The sequence below is a fragment of the Neopsephotus bourkii genome, unplaced genomic scaffold (genome assembly GCF_033783945.1).
Source record: "Neopsephotus bourkii isolate Nb327-2 ecotype Australia unplaced genomic scaffold, CSIRO-AGI_Nbou_v1 NB_1060, whole genome shotgun sequence".
Taxonomy (NCBI): Eukaryota; Metazoa; Chordata; class Aves; order Psittaciformes; family Psittacidae; genus Neopsephotus; species Neopsephotus bourkii.
In genome coordinates, this window is record NW_026901548.1 from 1422813 (window position 1) to 1443740 (window position 20928).

General features: G+C 46.7%; 1 protein-coding gene across 8 annotated transcripts in view; it reads right to left on the minus strand.

Annotated features, from left to right (window-relative positions):
* ZBTB46 (zinc finger and BTB domain containing 46) overlaps positions 1–20928 on the minus strand; it is a 43393-nt gene that overhangs the window by 9070 nt on the left and 13395 nt on the right. For 7 of the 8 annotated variants that reach the window (XM_061361386.1, XM_061361385.1, XM_061361387.1 and 4 more), the window contains 3 exons: positions 18659–19628; positions 6067–6348; positions 131–303 (listed from right to left, as the gene is read on the minus strand). In XM_061361386.1, coding sequence (XP_061217370.1) covers positions 131–303; positions 6067–6348; positions 18659–19628 — 1425 coding nt within the window. The remainder of the gene's footprint in view (positions 1–130; positions 304–6066; positions 6349–18658; positions 19629–20928) is intronic. The other variant, XM_061361392.1, reaches the window with a different exon arrangement.

Genomic DNA, 20928 nt, shown 5'->3' on the forward strand with positions numbered 1-20928 from the left:
ATCAAGGGATGAGACAGGAGGTTTCTCAAAGCACTCCTATGTCCCGAACCCAGGACACCCAAAACCAGGCAGAATTCGATGAAACAGATACCTTTGCACTTCAACCTGTTGGCATTGCACCCCATCTTACCTGGGTGGAGGAAGGCACCTCTCCTTTTGCCACGGTTTCTGGTGACAGGCCACCAGAGGAGCAGGCCTCGGGGGGGCTCTGAGTGGCAAGGTGTGATGAAGGCAGCGGGGGAGATGGTGCTTCCACTTTGCCATCACTTTCACCCCTTGGACGATTCAAGTTGGTGCCAGGCCCTGGGGAACACAGGAAACGAATCTCACCCACGTGCACCAGCACCAGCTGGCGGCTTTGCACCCGGCCTCCAAAGGCAGCGCTCGCAGGGTATCTTCCATCAGCGGGAGCAGGGGATGCAGCCGGACACTGATGCCAGAGGCCTTGGTGTGTTTGCTGTGTTCAAACCAGCCTCCCCACCCTAATGCCTGGTGTGGGTGGGGGGGTCACACCGGGTGGCACCGTCACTAAGGGAGTCCATAGGGAGACAGCAGCACAAACAGAGCAGTCACACTGCTGAAAGTCACCTCTGGGAGAAGAACCACTTCAAACCCATTTCAAGCTTTAAAGTAACATACACAGAGACTGGATTCTACTGCTGACTTGCTTGAAACTTGATGGCAAAGCTCCACATCTCCAGAGCTGACCGTGGTGTGTGTATTATATACTGTCAATCCTTGATCTCAAAGTGCTTTACAAAAGATGGGGGAAAGTATTGCTTTCATTCTCTGGTGACCAAGCATGGAAGTGCAGATACTTGTACAAAACTACTCAATGATACCTGAGAGTCAGTAAGATTCCCAAAACCTACCATAGATTAAAAAGGAAACCATCATTTGTCTGTCTGAAACAGAAGCTGCTGCAACAGTCAATCTGTGTCACCGGTCAAATGGCAAATGCTACTCCACCAACTGCCCTGCACAATGCATCTAAATACAAGTAAAGAGCACGCAATCGAGAGCAGCACACACTACAGACTGTGAACCAAACTTTAACAACCCCCTTGACTGAACGTTGGGACAACACAGTGAGAGGGTCATTACTTCCGAAAGGCAAGCAGGCAAAATGAGGAGCAAATCTGGCATTAAAGGAAATAAATGCCTATTTAAAGCACTCGATGCCCTAAAGGCTGTTTCATTTCTCACACAAAGGAGCCTGATTGAGACCTTTACGGATATAAACCCCACACTTTAATGCAGCTACAAATAACGAGTCCAAGTTTATTCTAGGGCCAAGTACAACACGCTGTGATCTGGGGCACAACAAAGGTTTCTGAACGCCAGCAATCCCAAACCCAACTCTGTATCAGCACCCAGAGGAAGCTCTGCCCTCGTGCCACAGGCTGGATGTTTGATGTACCTTCCTCTGCTTTGATCACAGATGGAGATCTCACACACAACGGGGTTAACTCTGTTCAAAGGAACACGTTTTCGTGCTGGTGCTGCTCACTTGGGGCTGTTGCAATTTAAAGGCAGGACAACAAAACGCTAAACCCCCCATAAATTCCAGGAAAACCATGAATTCATCAGGAATTCCCATTAGAAACTGTGACTCCAGGTCCACAGCAGAATTCCTGCCTACACATCCACATATCCCTGGGTTCCCCCCCCCCGAACATCCCAAACTGGTTCCAACCTCCCTGTTTACATTGAATCTACACACTTGAGAGTGCAGAGAATTCAGAAGCATCTTTGGGGTGCACTTCATCAAACAAAGGGTGCTTTAGCACACACTAAAGAGAAGCCAGTGGGGACTGGCTGGAGTAATTCTGTATTGGCACCTTCACGGATTTATACAGGTTCCTAGGACACTACACACATGTGAAAGCTAAAGGAGGAACAACAAACTCCATCACCCACCATGAGCCACCAAGATGCACAACACAACAAAGCACAAAGCTGAGTTTTAAACCAACAGTACAGATTTATTTGGTTTCAACAACTGCAGGTTAACACAAGAGGAAAAACCCACATAAATGACCCCACATGTTGTACACGAGAAGGCAAACAACACCTGGATTCATGTTTTGTCCCATTCTAATACTGGGAAAACCTTCCTCCCCTCCTAAATTTGTATTGGAATGGATTTTAATGACAAGTGTTGTAACTTCTCAATCAGAAATCAGTCAGCTCTGCATACAGATGATGCCTTGGTTTAACAATATTCCTATGAACATGGTATTATCTGGAGAGGAAACTGAGGGAAAGAGAACAACAAAGGTTATTATAGTGCTTCAATCACATCCATTCTCCCATAAAGCTTCACGTACCATGTACAGAACTTCCATGTCAGACTGAACCCCTTCAACTCCCTCCTGGGGCTCTTGACCACTGGGTAAAGTGTATTCCTCCCACAGCCAGCACCAGTGGAAGTGGTTGGCTTCAATGAACCACTGCCTAAAAATAACGTATTAGCCGGTTTGCCCAAAGAAAAGGGCTCTGTGTACCATGGAATCACTTGGCCAGCCAGCTTCATAGGAACTGCTTCTATAAACAGTTGCAGTTGCAAGAGGGTAAACAGGAAAAGCCAAACTTAGACATAGAAAAAAGCAGGCAATGTGCTATTCTGGAAACATGGGAGAGTTGCCCTTCAGGGGAGCCCAGCACCCCCAAAGGAGAACAAGGACATGGACTGAGCAGCTCAGGTGCTAATGAATATTAAAAGTCTCATTCTCTTGATTATACTTGGCAAAAGCAGCTAAAAAGAATCAACTAAAGCCTTTGAGACTTTAGTAGCTGTGGTGTAACCATCCAGTACAATGCTACCAAAGTTCAGTACCACAAGTGAAGTAAGATGTGCGTTATGAAGCCAAGGGGCTCAGGAGGAGGAGCTGGAAACCAGCATGGGATAACCTGCTTTTACAGACAGAGCATGAAAACTGCACCTCTTAGACTGCTTATCTGAAAGATCCCTACAGCAAACCGGGCAGGTTCAATAATGAATAGCTCCCAAGACAACCTCAGTGTTACCCATGAGTAACTTACATGGTCTTTTTGGCTGCAAACCCCACGTGTTCTTTAGGTTTCCCACAAGCACATGAACAACATCAGTCTGGATCATACACACCGTGAACAGCAGAATTCTCAGAGCTGCAGGCTGTCTGCAGCTGTGTTACCCAAACAGCAAGTTACTTCAGTCTTCCCTCCAGATTTTAAATGAGTTTGAACTGGTTTCCCTTAGAAACGCTGCACTTACGTTTGACTCCATCACAGTGATACATCGGCCCCCAAACACCCCAGGTTTTGTTTTCCATCAGGAGAAGGTTAAGTAACTTCACACCTCAAATGATCATTACAACATACAATGAATTAGGAAAGAAGCACACAGGGTAAAGGGAAAACTTTGGGGTTTCCTGTTTTAACTCCTCCAACAGTGTCAACTATGCAGAAGGAAAAATGACAACTCAACACATGCAGTGACCTGGAGAGTGAGATCCCCTTTAGACACAGCTCATCCCACTTTTACCATGGGTAATAAATACACTCTTCAGCTCTGTCCACTTCCAGTAAGTGTGTCCTTCAGAGAAGACAAATAAACCCAAGCGCTGCTCCTTGAGTCAGTTACTGTAGTGCCTCACAAGCACACACAAGGACACTCCAGTGACAGCAGTTAAGGTTAAAACCAGTTTTAAACTCGAAAGAGATCGATCACTTCGAATTCCTGAAAGGAGTGTTTCCTTTTCCAACGTGACAGATGAGAACTGTGCTGCACTGGAGTTAAAAAGCAATCAAACCTTTTCCTTGCCCTGTGCTCCTGCCTACTCCCCCCACCTTTTTCTTCTTAAATATAACCCAGGACTTAAAATGACTCAACATCCTCAAATTGTGTTTGAAGTAGAATGTGAAAAACACCTACAAAGCTAGCACCAACCCAGACTGTGCTTTTAGATCTCCAGAACCTTCTTACCCCTCTCTTTACTGTCCCTTTATACACTGAGGATTCTCATTAAACTTGATGTCCTATTGTATTCATACTCACCACTTAAAAGCGAGTCTTACAGCAGAAGGTCCTTTATAAGTGGTTCAAATGAATTGATAACTGGGTTTGAACAAGATGATGCAAAGTATGTCCCTTAACTCCATCCTTCTGTAAAAATCCTTGTACCAAGCCCCAGCTCCATCCATGCTCTGGTGTGAGAGCTACACCAAGTGACCTGTCTTGTGTTTGCCTCATGCAATTCACTTTGCTCCCATCGAGATGAGATCACTGGAGCTGAGCTGATGAAGCTGAAGTCATAGTAAGAGGACAGGAACACAGGGATCTCAGACACAGGCTGGAAGGACCTCCTGAGTCACTGCACCCATCAATGATCTATCATTCACCTCCTTTGCTAAGGTACCAAGCTTTATCTTAAACCCTGCTGGTCTCCTGCCATCACCATGCCTGTTCCCAAACTCCACTTCTCTGGTTGGGCAATCTCTAATTTCCAGCCCAAATTTGACTGTTTTCTACTCATTTGTCTTTATGCCAAGTGGTGCTTCTGCTTCTAAGTAAGTGAAAGAAAGATGATGGATAGAGACAGCCCTGTTGTTACCAACGTTTATCATGACAGAGATGACAGCACTGATCTCACCTGTCACAAGACAGAGCTGAACCCACGGTGCATAAATCACCCTCCTGTCCCAGTGCCAGCTGAGGGCACTCTTCCCACTGCACACTAGCCAGAGGCTGAACTGCTCTACAGCGTCTTCACTGCTGCACTGCAACAAAGGATTTTCATCCCAGGAGCCTTGTTTGAACCATCTAGATCTGTTTTAATTGAAGATCATCCAGTAAGAAAACTACTGTGGGAGGAAGATGAACACTGCAGCACTTCGGCTGCAGAATAAGGTACAACAACTTTACCTTTTCTCTCTAAACTTAGAAAGATCAACTAAAATAGTTTTACTGTCCAGACTGAGAACTGTACAAAGATACTAAGACTGACATTACCTGGTGCACTTATTTCCCTTTATCACACAGCTCAAGCCACCAGCTGACCACTTGGACGGGGCTTGGAGCAAGCTGCTCTAGTGGAAGGTGTCCCTGCCCATGGCAGGGGTTGGAACTGGATGAGCTTTAAGGCCCCTTCCAACCAAACCAGCCTGGGATTCATCCTATTATCCTACAACCATTAAAAGTTATCTATCTTTTGCCACAGTGGATAGTAAAATAAGTGAACTTTTCAATCTATTTAACGGTTAATTTTCTCAGTATAGATTAAAATAGACCTTTTCTGCTGGAACCGCAGATGCAGCACTCCGAGAGCCACTGCCTGCTCTATTTTATGCCCCATCTTCTGAGAGCATGATTAAAATACAGCATTAATAGTTGTTCCTTCTTCGTGTGCTAAAGAATCCAACTAATTTAATTGTAACGAATACAAAAGTATGCTGAAAGATCAGCTGCCCGCACCTAACATACACATCAGCTGTCTCCGACACGACACCGGGAGAAAACCCATTCATTTCCATGTGCAAGTCTAACAACACGATCAATAGCTGCTCCTTAGAGAGAGGTCTAAAACTAACCACGAAGAAGTAAAGATCCTTCCATGTACAAACCCACAACTGTTTCCACAGACCCAGGAGCAATAGGCGAGATGTCAGCATCAGTCAGTCTGGATTCACAGAATCCCAAGGGTTGGAAGGGACCTCAGAAGATCATCTAGTCCAACCCCCCTGCAAGAGCAGGGTAACCCAGAATACATCACACAGGAACGTGTCCAAACCCTTTGGAGCTCCTTCTTCTACCATAAGGACTCAAACACCTTGTGTTTTCTAAGCCCCATTGTGTGAATGAGCAAACCATTTGAGGACGCTACACACATACACACTAAATACTTTCTTCCACGGCGTCAGCAGTTAACACTGAAGCTGGATCAACACCAGACCCAGCTTTTGGTTTATGGAAAGCGGGATTAAGCAGAATGTAAAACTGGCTCTAAACAGACACAAGCCATTGGCCCGTGTCACCGCTTCACTTGAAGTGTGAACAAGCGAAAAAGGAGAGAAGCACAAACTTACGAGAGAGGGAGTGGGTGCCTTTGGGCAGGTACTCGAAGAGCAGAGAGCTGTCCTCTCCCAGCATGTCGGCCTTCAGGGACAGCAGGCTGTTCTTGCTCATGAGAGCCGCACGCAGGTTGGCCACGGTGGCAGCCTGGAGCACGTCCTCCTTCTCCGGCGTCAGCGGCTGCGGGATGTACGTGCCCTCCCCGGTGAGGAGCGCTTCCTCCACGCTGCCGTAGGGCTCCGAGCGCTCCACTCTGCTGTCAGAGCTGCTGGGCTCTGGCACCGTCACCTCAGCACCTGCGTGGGGACAGAGGGTGTCAGAGAGGGAAGAGGGTTCCTGAGATGTGGAACACCGCAACTGCAGTGCCAGGAAGGGCAGAGGGAGGTGCACGACCTCCCCAGGAGCAGTAACTGCAGGAAACCTTAGTTATCTACTTAAAATCACGATTGCAGGGTATCTGCTAGTGCTGAAATTACATTCATGTGTTAAATCACAGAACCCCAAAGTGGTTGGGTTGAAGGGACCTTAAAGCTCCTCCAGCTCCAACCCCTGCCACAGGCAGGGACCCCTTCCACTGGAGCAGCTTGCTCCAAGCCCCTGTGTCCAACCTGGCCTTGAGCACTGCCAGGGATGGGGCAGCCACAGCTTCTCTGGGCACCCTGTGCCAGCGCCTCAGCACCCTCACAGGGAAGAGCTTCTGCCTAAGAGCTCAGCTCAGTCTCCCCTCGGGCAGGTTCAAGCCATTCCCCTTGCCCTGTCCCTACAGGCCCTTGTCCCAAGCCCCTCTCCAGGTTTCCTGCAGCCCCTTTAGGCACTGGAGCTGCTCTAAGGTCTCCCCTTCAGGAGCCTTCTCTTCTCCAGGCTGCCCCAGCCCAGCTCTCTCAGCCTGGCTCCAGAGCAGAGCTGCTCCAGCCCTCAACAAAGCTGTACCAAAAAGCCTCAAAGCAAACAATAAGGAAAAGGCAATCATTAACTGAGTCCTCCTCCACCCTGGAGATGGAATACCCCAGGCTGGGGGCTGCAAGCACAGCAGCAGCAACTATGTGAGCTGTCAGAGATGTTTTCTCTTTAAAGCAACCCATTTCCCCTCCTCCATCTGTGTCTTGCTTCCTTAATCTCCCATCACCAGTTTTTGTACGTATCAGCTAAGCAGAGGGATTCAACTGTTTTGACTTCTCACATATTTTGCCATCCCCCTGTTACTGAGTGAGTGGCTGACAGCTATATAATACACATTTTTCTAGATGAGAACGAAGTTTGGTTTAAAAACTAATGCTTCGGCATAAAGGGAAACGAGGAGACTTCAAAAACCTTACAGAAGGTGGCAGAGGAAGTCAATCCTAACCCGCTGGCGTGGCAACGGAACAGTTTATCCATCACAGGCATGAGAACAGCAATGCTCCTCCGTGGCAAATCCCTGCAGAGAGCTCTGGCCAGGAAGGGTGGCTGCCACCAGGAGCAGGAGGCTGTAAATCACCTTGTGCTTCCTCCCCTGCCAGCTCCAGATGCTGACTGACAGCTGCCAGGCCCGGTGCTGCCTGCTGCACATAAACACTAACTGCTAAAACACACACGGATTAATTGCAACCACAAGACAGTAAATGCTCCTCAAAAGCCAAGAGCAGTGACAGGCAGTGAAATCGGGGCTTTTGAGCTTCCAGTATTTACAGCTGATGGAACCTAATCAAACACACATTAAGGCCAAATAAATCCCCACTTAGTCACATAAGTACTGACATCCTCACAGCACACCAAAACCCCAAAACTCACAAGTTCCCCTTCTCGGTGCCTCCAAAACCACTTTGCGCTCCTGTCCAGCACACGACTTCTTTTACTGGGATTTAGGGAGGAAGTCTATGAATCAAAAGCTCCCATCACTTCCCACTAATCCAAACTGTTTACTACAGCGCTGCAGCCCGACGTAAACCCATAGTAAACGAGCTGCTCTTTTGCTGTTCCTCAAGCGAGGGCTCACGCGGAGGCCTCCAAGCTCCATTCCTCACCCCACTGAGACAGTCCCAGTGACCGCCTGGGCTCCAGCCCTGCTCGCAGGGAATCCTGCTTGGAGCAGGGAGCTGAGCAGGGATTAAGGCTGCTCTGAACCACTGAGCTCATTAGTCTCTTTAGCAAAGAATTATTGTGCAGTTACTCTATTACAGCAGCTGACTTTCCCAAACACAGCAGCTTTAGGGAAGCTTTGCTGGCTTCTTGGCTTCAGTGTTTTACTATTTTCTTTTAGTTTCCAATAAAACACAAGGCTGATTTTTTACAATGTGGGCAACAGCTTTTCCACACATCTCAAACTCCAAAAGCCATGTTATCTATGCATGAAAGCCTAATGTAAAAGGAATACAGGAAACCTGATTGGAATCAAAGAATCCCAGAGCGGTTCGGGGTGGAAGGGACCTTAAAGCTCCTCCAGCTCCGACCCCTGCCATGGGCAGGGACCCCTTCCACTGGAGCAGCTTGCTCCAAGCCCCTGTGTCCAACCTGGCCTTGAGCACTGCCAGGGATGGGGCAGCCACAGCTTCTCTGGGCACCCTGTGCCAGCGCCTCAGCACCCTCACAGGGAAGAGCTTCTGCCTAAGAGCTCAGCTCAGTCTCCCCTCGGGCAGGTTCAAGCCATTCCCCTTGCCCTGTCCCTACATCCCTTGTCCCAAGCCCCTCTCCAGGTTTCCTGCAGCCCCTTTAGGCACTGGAGCTGCTCTAAGGTCTCCCCTTCAGGAGCCTTCTCTTCTCCAGGCTGCCCCAGCCCAGCTCTCTCAGCCTGGCTCCAGAGCAGAGCTGCTCCAGCCCTCTCAGCAGCTCCATGGCCTCCTCTGGACTCGCTCCAACAGCTCCACGTCCCTCTGCTGTCAGGGGCTGCACAATTTAAGCCTTGAGGGGCTTCAGGAGAATGACCACCAGCATCCCCTCACCTCAGCATCGGTAGCACTGTCAGCTAAACCAGCCATAGCCTCCATCTGCCTGCATTTGTGGACACTTGCCAAAGCTTGGGGTGACAGCAAGATCCCACAACTCTGGAGCTAATTAAAGAAACGCTGGATAATCTTCTATCCTCTTCTTATGTATAAAGCACACTTGACAGTCATAAACAGTAGAACCCCCAGCTAAGTCCACCAAATACCTTCCCTCCCACAGCCAAACATGAAGCAGGGCTGGCAAGTCATGCTGCTCGCTTTAACACATGTGGGAAGAAACCACATCAAACCCCACAGCACAGGTTGTGTGTTTCTTCACATAAATTTCTATGTGTGGCTTTGGACAGAGGCCTGTAGGGACAGGACAAGGGGTTTGGAGCAAAATCTTCTAGTGGAAAGTGCCCCTGCCCATGGCAGGGCTTGGAACTGGATGAGCTTTAAGGTCCCTTCCAACACAAACCAGTCTGGGATTCTATGAGCATCACCACTACTCCCACCTCAAGTCTTCATTCCTGCATCCTCCCCTGCTGCTCCCTCAGCTGGACCATGACTACGTGTGTAGTTGTGAGGTGAACTCGAGACAGGAACTAATACGTTATAAATAAACTGGTTTATTAAGAAAAGGTTATATTTAAACCCCAAGCAGTTCCCCCTCCGGATCACTACATGGCTGCGCAGACATTTGCACCGGAACAAGTGGAGGATAGCGTGGGGGGGACACAATTCAGTCCCAAGGGAAGGTGGGAGCCACTTCAAACTCTTTCATTCAAGGACCCTGGCAAACCATGAACCCATGAGGAAAGAAGTCAGGTGAAATCAAAGTCTTCATCTGCTCAGGTGATTCTCCCTATTTAAGTACCTATAGAGCTCTGCCTGAGAGTGGGTTTCGGCTGTCATCTCAAGGATGATGGTTCTGGTGTGAGTTGAGGAAGATTTGGCTTCATCTCCTCCTGTGCAACAATGAAGTTTTAAACTTGCAGGTAAAGAAGAACAAAAAGATTTCATTTCTTACTGTTTATTTCTTGGGAATAAAAGAGAAAAAGGAGCGCTTGGGCTGGTAGGAAATGACAGTCTGAGCAGCTGCTAAATATATCCTTGCAGCTCCTCTTGCAGATACCCCCTTCCTTCCCAATAGAAATCCTTCTAAAGCGTTTCACAACTCCCTGTTAAGCAAATGCAGTGCTCTCCCACGCTGTCATGTTTACACACAGAAGCAATGCCAGGAGCTGTATTGGGTTTGATCAGCGCTGGTTTACAAACACACCAGACTGCACGTGGATAGCATAAACGTGCTCAGCATTCAGAATAAGCTCCAGTTTCACAACCCAGGGAAGTATCAGGGAAAGAGAGGTATTTAACCACCACATGTAATGATCATTAAATGCTGCCTGAAGGACTTAAAGCTCTTCCCTGTGAGGGTGCTGAGGCGCTGGCACAGGGTGCCCAGAGAAGCTGTGGCTGCCCCATCCCTGGCAGTGCTCAAGGCCAGGTTGGACACAGGGGCTTGGAGCAAGCTGCTCCAGTGCAAGGGGTCCCTGCCCGTGGGACTGGATGAGCTTTAAGGTCCCTTCAACCCAAACCAGGCTGGGATTCCATGGTATATTCATCACACGTTTCCCCAGCAGAAACATTCTCCTGAGCACCTCTAGAATGCTATTTCTGAAACAAACCATGCTGTTCTTCACAAATACAACCAGGTTTTGCACCAATATTTCTGCAGTGCTGTGCTACGAGCACAAGCGCATCTCCCTGTTTGTCTTCCTCAAAACAGTCATCAGCATCCAAATACCACCAGGAACATGCCCTCCACTCCTCCAGGTATCAGAATAAACCCCATATTCAAGCTCTCTCTTTCCTGTGCTATTCGGTTTTGTAACTCTGAATCAAACTCTGCACATGTTTTTCTGTGGTGTGTGTCAGCAAAAGGAGCTCCTCGCTCCAATCCCAGCGGCTCACTGCTGCTTTCCCATTGCCTGTCTGTGACCCCGACTCAACCCTCTGCAGGGCTACGGGGTAAACCTGGTCAGAGAACTGATCTTCCCCAGCCCATGAACACCCAAAATCCACAGGGAATTCAAACAGAACACCCAAATCCAAAGAGGAATGGTTACATTGGATGAGCTGGGTTTGAAACTGTGCTGAAATGGAGTCATGAAGTGGTCCTTGCAGGAGCAGGGATGCTTGGGCAGTGCAGAAATACCTTAAAACACACTTCCCCCCCCCCCCAAATATGCAGAGGACTGCACAGTAACTCCAGACTATCACTTCAACACCACTAAGACTGAGTCTTACCTTAACCTCTTTAAGTCAGATACCCCATGCACTAAAAGGACTGATTCTGTTCTCTGCTGCTCCTCAATACAGTCTCTTGCTGCACGTGAGCAGACACCAACATGAAGGGATAGGAATCAAACCCCCAAATATCACATTAAACATGAACACAGGGACTCATTATGTGACATGATGCTGAGCTTTGGAAAACCCTCAGAATAAACAGGGACCTTCTAAAGCAAGTGCCTGCAAGAAACACAAAGTAAATTAGAGACCAACAGAGCAAAGTCAGGTTTGGGTTTGATTCCTGCCTCTGTAGGATGAATTCCTACTACATTTGAAGGCAAAGGCAGCTCTTTGAATAGGCAAGTGAACGTCCTGAACGGTGTTGATCACAGAGAGCTCTTTTTACGTTACAGTTCCCAAACCTCCTTGATTTCTCACTTGTAGTTTCAGTAAAGAAACAAAACCGGGGTACAGTTCCATTGGGAAAGGCTGAGATGTCTGTAACGGGGAGCTGAGCGCAGCCCTGGCACAGGGAATGCATAAACGACTGAGAAGGGCACTTGAGAGAGGGGAAGTGCCTCTGATCTCTGGAGTTAAAGCAGATTAACAGAATCAGGGCTGCTACCACAGGGAGGAGGAAGAGGAGGGCTTTGGAGCCTGGGGAAAATGGAATGCAGGGTGGGGAAAGGAAACACACTGCGCTTTGAGCTAAAGCTGGGTTAGGGTGGAACCATTTTAAAGCCAGGGTGTAGCCAGGGAGTAAGCGCCTGGGTTTAAAGCAATGGTTTTTGTTTCCAGCCTTCAAAATAACCTGACCTAACCCTTTAATAACAGAAACTCAAACAGCTATTCCTGCGAGGATCGCATCCTGCCGATTCCGTTATCCATCACCGTGGCAATACAGAGAACATGGGTTGTTCAGTGAGCACTCACTCCTACCACCTCCACAGTGATTCTTCCCACCGTGAGGGGAGAACCAAAGCCCAGAAATGGGGCAGCTCCTGAAGCCAGAGGAATGCAGGACATGGGCTAAGCCGATTTCACCCAGTTCAGCACAAAGAAGGAACTCTGGGGGTGGCATCAGAGCCCAGTTCTGTCACCCCTCCAGGTCTGGCACTGCCAACTACTGCTGCTTAAGGTGTCCAAGTACCTTCCCAACAAAACCAACATTAAACTGCCTCTCCCTCAGTCACAGCAAAGAGCATTTTAATGCCTTGCACCGTAACTGCAACTTCAGGAAGAGCAGGTGGAAAAATGCAGTCATTCATTTCCAAGCGGCAGGGAATGTGTGATCTGTTGCCTACCCACAAAAATGCTCCAGCCCCTTCCCAAGGAGCTGAAGGGTTCGATCCAAAACATTCACCTTCAAAAGGGATCTTTCCAAAATCGAGCATAAAAGGGATGTAAATATGGAACTACCAGTAGGAAACTATTAGAACTTGAGCCTGGGTTGCTTTAGGCCATCAGATATTACTCTGACAACTGACATTTTAACCAGCCCCGTTTTCATTTGTGGCTGTAACAGGTAATTAAACATCTGCCTTAAGCTGTGACATTGCAACCAGAGCTTGGACCATGGCAGGCTGAATGGAGACTCCTGCTCTTCAAAGCAAAAGCCATTTAAAGGAAGAATAAATGACTGTATTCTGTCCAGTGATTTTTCAGCTGCTACGCTGTGTGGGCCACTTCAATCTACATACTATTACCTGCTACTACTGCACATTTACCTACTAAAAACTCTCCTCTTAGCATCTCCTTCAATACATCTGTTTTCCTCCCACAAAAAGCTACAGTTTACCAATATACCTTTCTTTTAGATAAGATGGATAGTGAATATCAAGTATGGGATACCCTATCTTAAAAAGCACATTTTCATACCCTTTTTGAGGAGCAGGGAAAGAGGTTTTGGAGAGGCTGGAGCAGATGGATTGATGGATCACTGTGGGAAGCCAGGCAAGGCAGAGCAGCATGTGGGAGCACTGTTATTTACCATGTGGCTGCATTTCAAACTGAAGCAAAAGGGGTTTAATATTGGGCTGCAGAAGTTAAGAGTTAAAAACAGAATTCAGGCTCAGTAAGGTTCATCCATCTCTAATGGGAATAGCTGGGTGCAACAGCCTAAAAATCAATTCACTGGGCCTCAGTGCTCCCCAGGCATTCCCAGTACAGGCACGTTCTGGTTTAACGTTGTCCCTGCATCCCCTCAGTCTGTCTCAGTCCCACCTTTACTACACCAAATTCAGACTCTTCCTTCTCAGCACTTGTCAGTTCTTATTTTCTACTATCCCTCTTCCAGCCCTTATTCTCTTCCTCCTATCTGTCCTACCTGTCCTGCCCTTGCTCTATGTCCATCCCATGCTGGTATAATCCTTCACACCAGCCTCCATCACTGACTACAAACCCATCCTTATGAGCTCACTCGCACTGCTGTTTCTTTGTTTCTTCATTAATATTAACCTGCAGTGCTAGCTACAGATCTTTTTTCTTCTCTTTTAAACAGAAGGTAAATAGATTATTTATAAAGCACCATGTAAAGGCAGAGGCATTACACAGCTTTTGCAGAACCAAAATCCTCAAGTGTTCCTTGAACACCTGAAGCTTGAACACAAACACCACGCTCGTTTTTCTTCCTCTTCTCATTATACAAGAGCTCTATTTCACTCTTTGGACTAATCTGCTTGCTAAGTATCACAACAGAACGATAGCATCTTAATAATAATTAAAAATAATCAAGGAGAGATTGGATGACTTTGCATTGAAAAGGTGAAAGAGTTCCAGGAAATCCCATAGTTTGCTGAGAAAGAGACTTATTTGCAGGAATAAAACCACCTTAAAATCACCTACACTTTCACCTACCTGCACTCAGATAGGTCCCAAGACCTCATCTGCATCAAATTAGCTGAGAGTTCATCCAGACCGAGCTCTAGATGGGATAAAGGGATAGGAAAAGGCTTTTCCAAGCAGCTGCCTCCCGTCCTCCTGGAGAGGCAGCAGCACAACCCCCTGCAGCAGGCGCTGAAATCAGACCGTGCCATTGGAAAATGATGAACCTGAATGTGGCCGCAGCACGAGGGAGGAAACTGGTGCATAATTAAAGAGTTTGGTGATAAATATTAAAGGGCCTTGGAGCTCTGCAGAGCCAGGAGGATCCAGTGAAGTCCTGCCCGCCCTTCCCATGAAGGTCACTGCTTAACTCCTGAGGCTTTTCCTCCCGTCCAAACAAACATCACCACTTGCAACCACCGTAAAGCAGAAAGTTCCCAAACTGCAGCAGCTTTAAAAACCCACTGTTGGGTCTTGAAAATAATCACCTTCATTTCACAGTCAGCTGCCACACGGATCCGCTCCCAGCTTCAGGGTGCAAACACACAGAGGATGCGTGGGAGTATTTCCTAAGAAAGAAACTCCTGAATCACAACTCCTGTGACTGAACCAACGCATTAAAACCATCAATAAATCCTTCCAAACGCTCCTTCCAAGTGAGTTTTGCAGTGTATGGAGAGGCAAACGCAGCACCATTCTGTCAGCTTAAAGGCTCTCCTAGTGAGAGCCTCTTAAGTACCACCCAGACCTGTAGTCCCACGTACTCACGTAACCCTGTACAAACCTTATCTAGCAAAGGGACAACAAGCTATGGAAAACAAAGATGCTCAGGGCATCTTCACTTCTGAACCTCATAAACATCCTTCAGATTAACAAATAGCAAGATGTTCCTTTAGAAAAGCTACAAAATTCAAGAGGAAAAGGTTAAACTGAAAGGCAGATGTGGTATTTTTCAAGGCTGTGGAGGAAATTCTCCTTGGCTCAGTTAGGAAGCAAGTTGTTATTTATAAAGCCCATCCTTCAGTTTACTTTGGAGAACTGCTGGTCCAAGCTACTGCAGCTTGGTGAGGAAAACGTATATGGGGCTGTTTCATACAAGATTGACATCCTGAACAACCCAAACAGGATGAGAAATAAACCCCTCATGTGTTCTATGCCAAACAGAGAATCCAGATTAATAAAGTGAAACTAGGATGGAGAGATGCTCCCCACGGAGCTGTGGGCTTGACTGACACCACCCTGTAGGGACTGAGAGGTTCCTAATCCCACATCCCAACTTGGTTTGTGCTCTATTGCACATCCTGCTTGATCATTCTGTCTTGGATGAACAGGATACACTCTTCATGGCAGATATTAGGAATCTCGTGCTTGGTTTGCTCTTTCCACGATGTTAGATTACCATTCATAAGATTACTCCAGACATTCCTTTTGATTTTAATCCCTTATGTGATCAACCTCAAGGACTCTGCAGCATCAGGAAAAGAACCAACCTATTTGGAAAGAATATTCTTATCCTTTCAATTAAAAGAACACTGTGTCCTTTTGAGGCTCCATAGACTCATGTTTCAGTACAGCCCACCATGTATTTGGGACTCTTTAGTACATTCTATCTGTATTGATAAGGATGTATTTCCTACTGGAAGAAGCACTACTACCAAATGTACACGAGCTGTTAGTTGTTTCAACAGCAAGGTTTCAGTGACTGCAGCATGCTGCTTTGTAACATAAATGAAGTAATCCTGTATAATAGAGGAATAGGAGAGTATTTTTATCTGTGCCCCAAATAACCACTGAATGAAAAGGGTGATGCAATGGTTACTTTCAAGTTCCTCCTTCCAAATCGCTGCCTGCATGTTGCTGAAATGCAGTGGTGCTTGCAAGCAAGACCGAATGAGTATCTTGCACAACTCAAGGAGGAAGCCATTAACACTGAGCTTTGGACCCTCCTAAATCAGCTTCTGCCCTGCCAGAAGGACTGTTAGTTCTCTAGAACAGAGGCTTTTGCAAATGGCACCCAAATTATCCCACAATGGGGGCTTTCAGACGTAGCAAGCAGCATCTTAAAATAACTGAATAGATCAGAAGAGTGAATGAGCCAAAGAACAGAGAGTTCCAGGTAACTCTGGTCCTCTTTGCTACTTAGAAAGACCACTCAATGCCCATTTCCTCTGCAAACAAGTACCTTTTCATCCTAGCTATGAATAATGCTGTAGGGGCACTTCCAAATGGATAAGGCAAGAAGAGCCCTAGGAAGTCTGTTTTAAAGCATGAAGCCTGACACTACTAAATCAAAGCCATCGTCAAGCTGAGATTTAAAGGCATCCCGAACATGCATTATGCAGTGCAGACACTTGCCATCATCCATTTTCACACAAGAGAACCCAGTTTTCTTCATGCACAGGAGCTAAGTTGGTACACACCTACACTACCACCGAATTCCAGCAGGAAAGGGAAGAACCTGGAGTACCAACAACCAACCCAAGCAGAACCTTGGGGCTTTTCAACGTGGGAGATGGAGCAGGTCACAAGAGGGCTGCTTCCACCTTCTGGAGATGGGAAATATTAGTGTGAGACCCTACTGCTTGTAGGGACCAGGACAGTGATAGTTTGGGGGACCAGCTCTGATTTCACCCAAACCATACATCCACACATACAGCACATGTAGGCTTGCTGCTGACAAGATGTCCATGTGTTAACCAAAACTGAATAGGCAAAGATCTCAAATCCTTTGAAATATCAAAAAAAATCTACCAAAAGACAAGAAATTGTGACCTAAGACACGTGCAGGGCTCCTTAGGGGAAGCATGCAGAGATGCTCCTTGCTGTTACGTCCATATGCACCCATCCCATGCTGTGTCGCTGTTCAGTTTTCCCCTTTGCTTTACAGGCACTAGTGGAATACTGAAACTACTTCCCCAAACACCACCACTGAGCTTCCCCTCTCCCATTATTAGAAACGCCTCTTTTATTGGTAAACCCCTTTAAAACAAGATTTGGTACAATTTGCTTGTGTCTGGCAATGCGCTGTGTCAGTGCTGTGCTGAGCCAGCACCCGAAGCCACCCTCCTCTCCTCTGCAAACGGTTGTAAGGAAAAAGGACACTTACATTTAATTCCTTAATGATTAGGAATTAAAGAACAGAAACCTCATCCAGCTTCCAGGAAGACAATCTCTTTATTTCGCCATTTGCAGTCCATGCCCAGCTGCCTAAACCAGTCGGTGCTGCAGTTGTGTTACTGCAGCCACCCCAACACATGTGGTTTACTGCATTGACCTGTCCAAGCCCCACACCACCCCCTGGACAGTACAAGTGACTGAGCTCTTATGGGATGCCATGGAAGTGAGAATCAGTTGCATGCAAATAGCACACCAGGCAATGCATGCTGAACCCTGCTTCAAAACAACCCTGAAACACACACATTATAAACCCAGGATTCATTATAAATCATTTAGCTTAAGTTATCTCCCATTTTTCTTTTAACTGCTGTTGTGTAGATTTTATCATCAGCAATTAGAATAATTACATGCAAGTTTGCAGCAGCAGCAGATAAGCATAAAACACAGTAAATCTAAAGACATTGGAGGAGAGTTACCCCTTCAATGAAAACCACATTGAAACTCCAGTATATTAGCATCTTAAATATCCTTTTCCAGCCCATAAAGACTCTTCAGACTTTCTGTATTATTTACATTGCTTTTTCATCTGAATTTGGCAACATAAGGGTATATAATCTCACACCCCCTCCTCCTGGCTGACTTGGGCTCTGGTATGCGATGAAACACAGGCTAAACCACCAGACAGAGCTCTTCAAATCAGCTTGAGGGAGTTTGGTACCACACTCCCTGGAAGTCCTTAGGAAGAAAAGCACCCAGACTGCTCCTGTATCAGCAGCATTCCTGGATCTGCTAATTGCCAGGGATTAATGAATCAAACAGAACTGATATTTTGAGACAGAAAATAACTACTGAAGATTCAGAACAACTCAAGACCACATTTTTTCTCCCCGGCTATATGCTTTAAAAGCAGCCACTCACCTGAGACTACAAGCAGTCACACAGCAAAACACACTTTAAGCCACAGCAGTACCTCAAAAAACACACGTTATTCTTAAGAGGTACCAAACATTTCTCTTGCCAAGAGCAGCAATAAGCTGCGGTGGTTTTCCTGCACATGAGAAAGTGACACCTGAACACCAGGAAGCACTGGAGATGGTATCATTCAGACTAAATTACACCCGTGTGTGGTGTAATTACATCATCAATACACTGTGCAAGGAACATTCTTCATCCTTGACATCGGTTTGCACACCTGCTAAAATAAATTCCAACCTTTCCTATCGTGGTGGTTTTGGGGGTGATTTAGGCCATTGTATGCTCAAGAGCACAACAGAACTCCCAGCCTCTTTCAGAGGAAAACCAGCCAAGTGCTGTGACACTAACGTTCCTGACTGAATTTCTGCTAACACAGGTTTCTGCATTTTTCTGGCAAGCTCAGCCATCTCCGACTGATAAGATCATACCACAAAGAGATCTAATTAACCCAGTGGTTTTAATTTCAGCCATGAAAATCAGAACAGCAACTTACCGGGGTCTCGACTGCTGTAGGGCCATCCTGAAGCAGGTAAGAATGATGGCATTGGAGAGCTTGCCCTGCTGTCCTCCTCCACTTGCTGTGTGATATGCCTCACAGTGTCTTTGTTTTTCCTGTTCTTCCTGCGCCCCGTGGGCTGCCAGCCATCCCCTACTCCTTGCTCTGAGAACACAGTCTGTATTGCACTATCCTTGCCAGAATGCAGTTCACTCCCTCCGTAATGCGACGGTGAAACCTGTTCCTCCTTGATCCGTAAAGAGCCATAGCCCATGTCACTAGACCAAAGAGACTGGGATGAAATGTCTTCGTGGCTGTCTGTTTTTGGTTCCTGATCCTCTTTGCCATAGCTGCTCCCTCCTTCATGGCAGCTGGCAATGGCTGAGTCTCCAGAAGAGTTTGCAGGGCTCGTGCGCCGCGCTAACCAGGGAGATATACTCCTGCCAGCCACCACTGCTGAAATGAGAGCATCCGTACTGCTGCTGGAGGGGGCTCCAAGCTCGTAATCGACGAGATCATCTGAAGCATCAGACTTTATGCTTATGTCAAGAGCTGCTTTGATGAAGTTGTGACAGGCCTGGACAATGTCTGTCATCTGCAGGTAACTGGCAGCTGACATCACCTCGATGACGTTGCGGCTGGTCAGCGCGAGGTGCGCGGAGTACATGAAGTCAATGATGGCTTTAAAGCCTTGTGCGGTCACGATGTCCAGGTGGGTGACAGTGGCCTGGTCAGAGGTTTTCTGTACCTGGCAGTAGAGTGTTTTGAAGTAACGACTGCTCCCAAGCAGAACGTTCTTGTGAGCCTTAAATATCTTCCCCTCCACTATGATGCAGACGTCGCAGAGGATGCCGTGCTGCCTCTGCTCATTCAGCTCCCGCAGCAAGTGCCGGTAGTGGGACGCGATCTCCATATCTTCCTTGCGGTTATTCATCTGGAAGTCTTTGTGTTTCCTCTTCCACAAGTCCTGTAGGGGGAAGGAAATGACAGGACTTCAAAACCCACTACAAGCTGACAGAGATTTTCAAAGGCTGAGACAAACCCTGAGTTGTGCCAAATCAAGTAACAGGCTCATCCTGAAAGGATGCCGCAGAACACAGGCACTGCCTGGAAACACCACACATTCATTACACGATGCAGCTTCTTTTTACCAGACTTCAAACAATTTATGGTAAAAGGGAGATTAGATTTGAAGCTCAGTCCTCCAGGGGCTCATAACATCCCAGAGAAACGCTTCTTTAAATGACTACAGACTTGCAAGCAAACCTGTCTTAAGTTACTCGGTTGAATCAACTGGCAGTTTTTACTGCTGGAGTACAGCGAAGTTTGGGTTTGAAACTGTGCTGATGGAGACAAAGTGCTGAGGAGCACTCTATAACACACTTTCCTCAAGGGAACAAGCATTATGTGCAACAGATGAAGCCCTCCAACAGCAAAAGCCAATTGAAACCAGGCCTTGCCTTCACTATATTGCTGTGGAGGGGCTATAAGTACAATGCAAGGCAAAAGAGCAACAAGCAAATCCAAGACTACAGATCACAAAATGGGAAGTCCCCACTCAAACTAAACTGACAATAGATGAGAACTGTGAAATTAATGTTATTTGAGGCTGAACTGCTTATAAGCACAAGATTTTTAACTTGGCAATAAAGCATGTTATCTCCTTGGTTTTACATCTCCAAGTTTACCCTACAACCACCCTAAAATAGTCCAGAGGATAGAGAAATGCTAATGATCACCTGAGCATTCACGTTCAGAAAGGATGCTTGTGACCCAAACAACAAAGCATCCAGCAAGCCAAGATGAATTCTGATCACCTTTCATAAAGTTTGGCACCATTATTCAAGCAAAGGTTAGTAGTGCCAACAGCATGGCAAGTATCTCATATCTTGTAAGTTATGCTCCAAATTACCCTCCTCTTACACCCCAAAACAAGAGAAAAAGTGGATTATGTTGATTCAGATTGAATTTTACCCCACCAGCAAAGTACAAACACATCAGTGCTGATTTCTGCCATTTTATCTAGCTTAGATCACTTACCTGGGACTTGCCATTAAGGTTTCTATACTGTTTAACAGTGATTTAATGGTGCAGCTCATCAGGAGCACTGAGCTGCCACACAGTGTGAAGGATACCAACTCCTTCCTCTCAAGAACTTAATCTTGTTCCAACATAAGAAGTCCCAAACTGTAAAATTAGCACATGTGCCCACATGTCATAATACAACTGTACAATTGGTTTCTGCTGACAAGACCAAATATGAATGT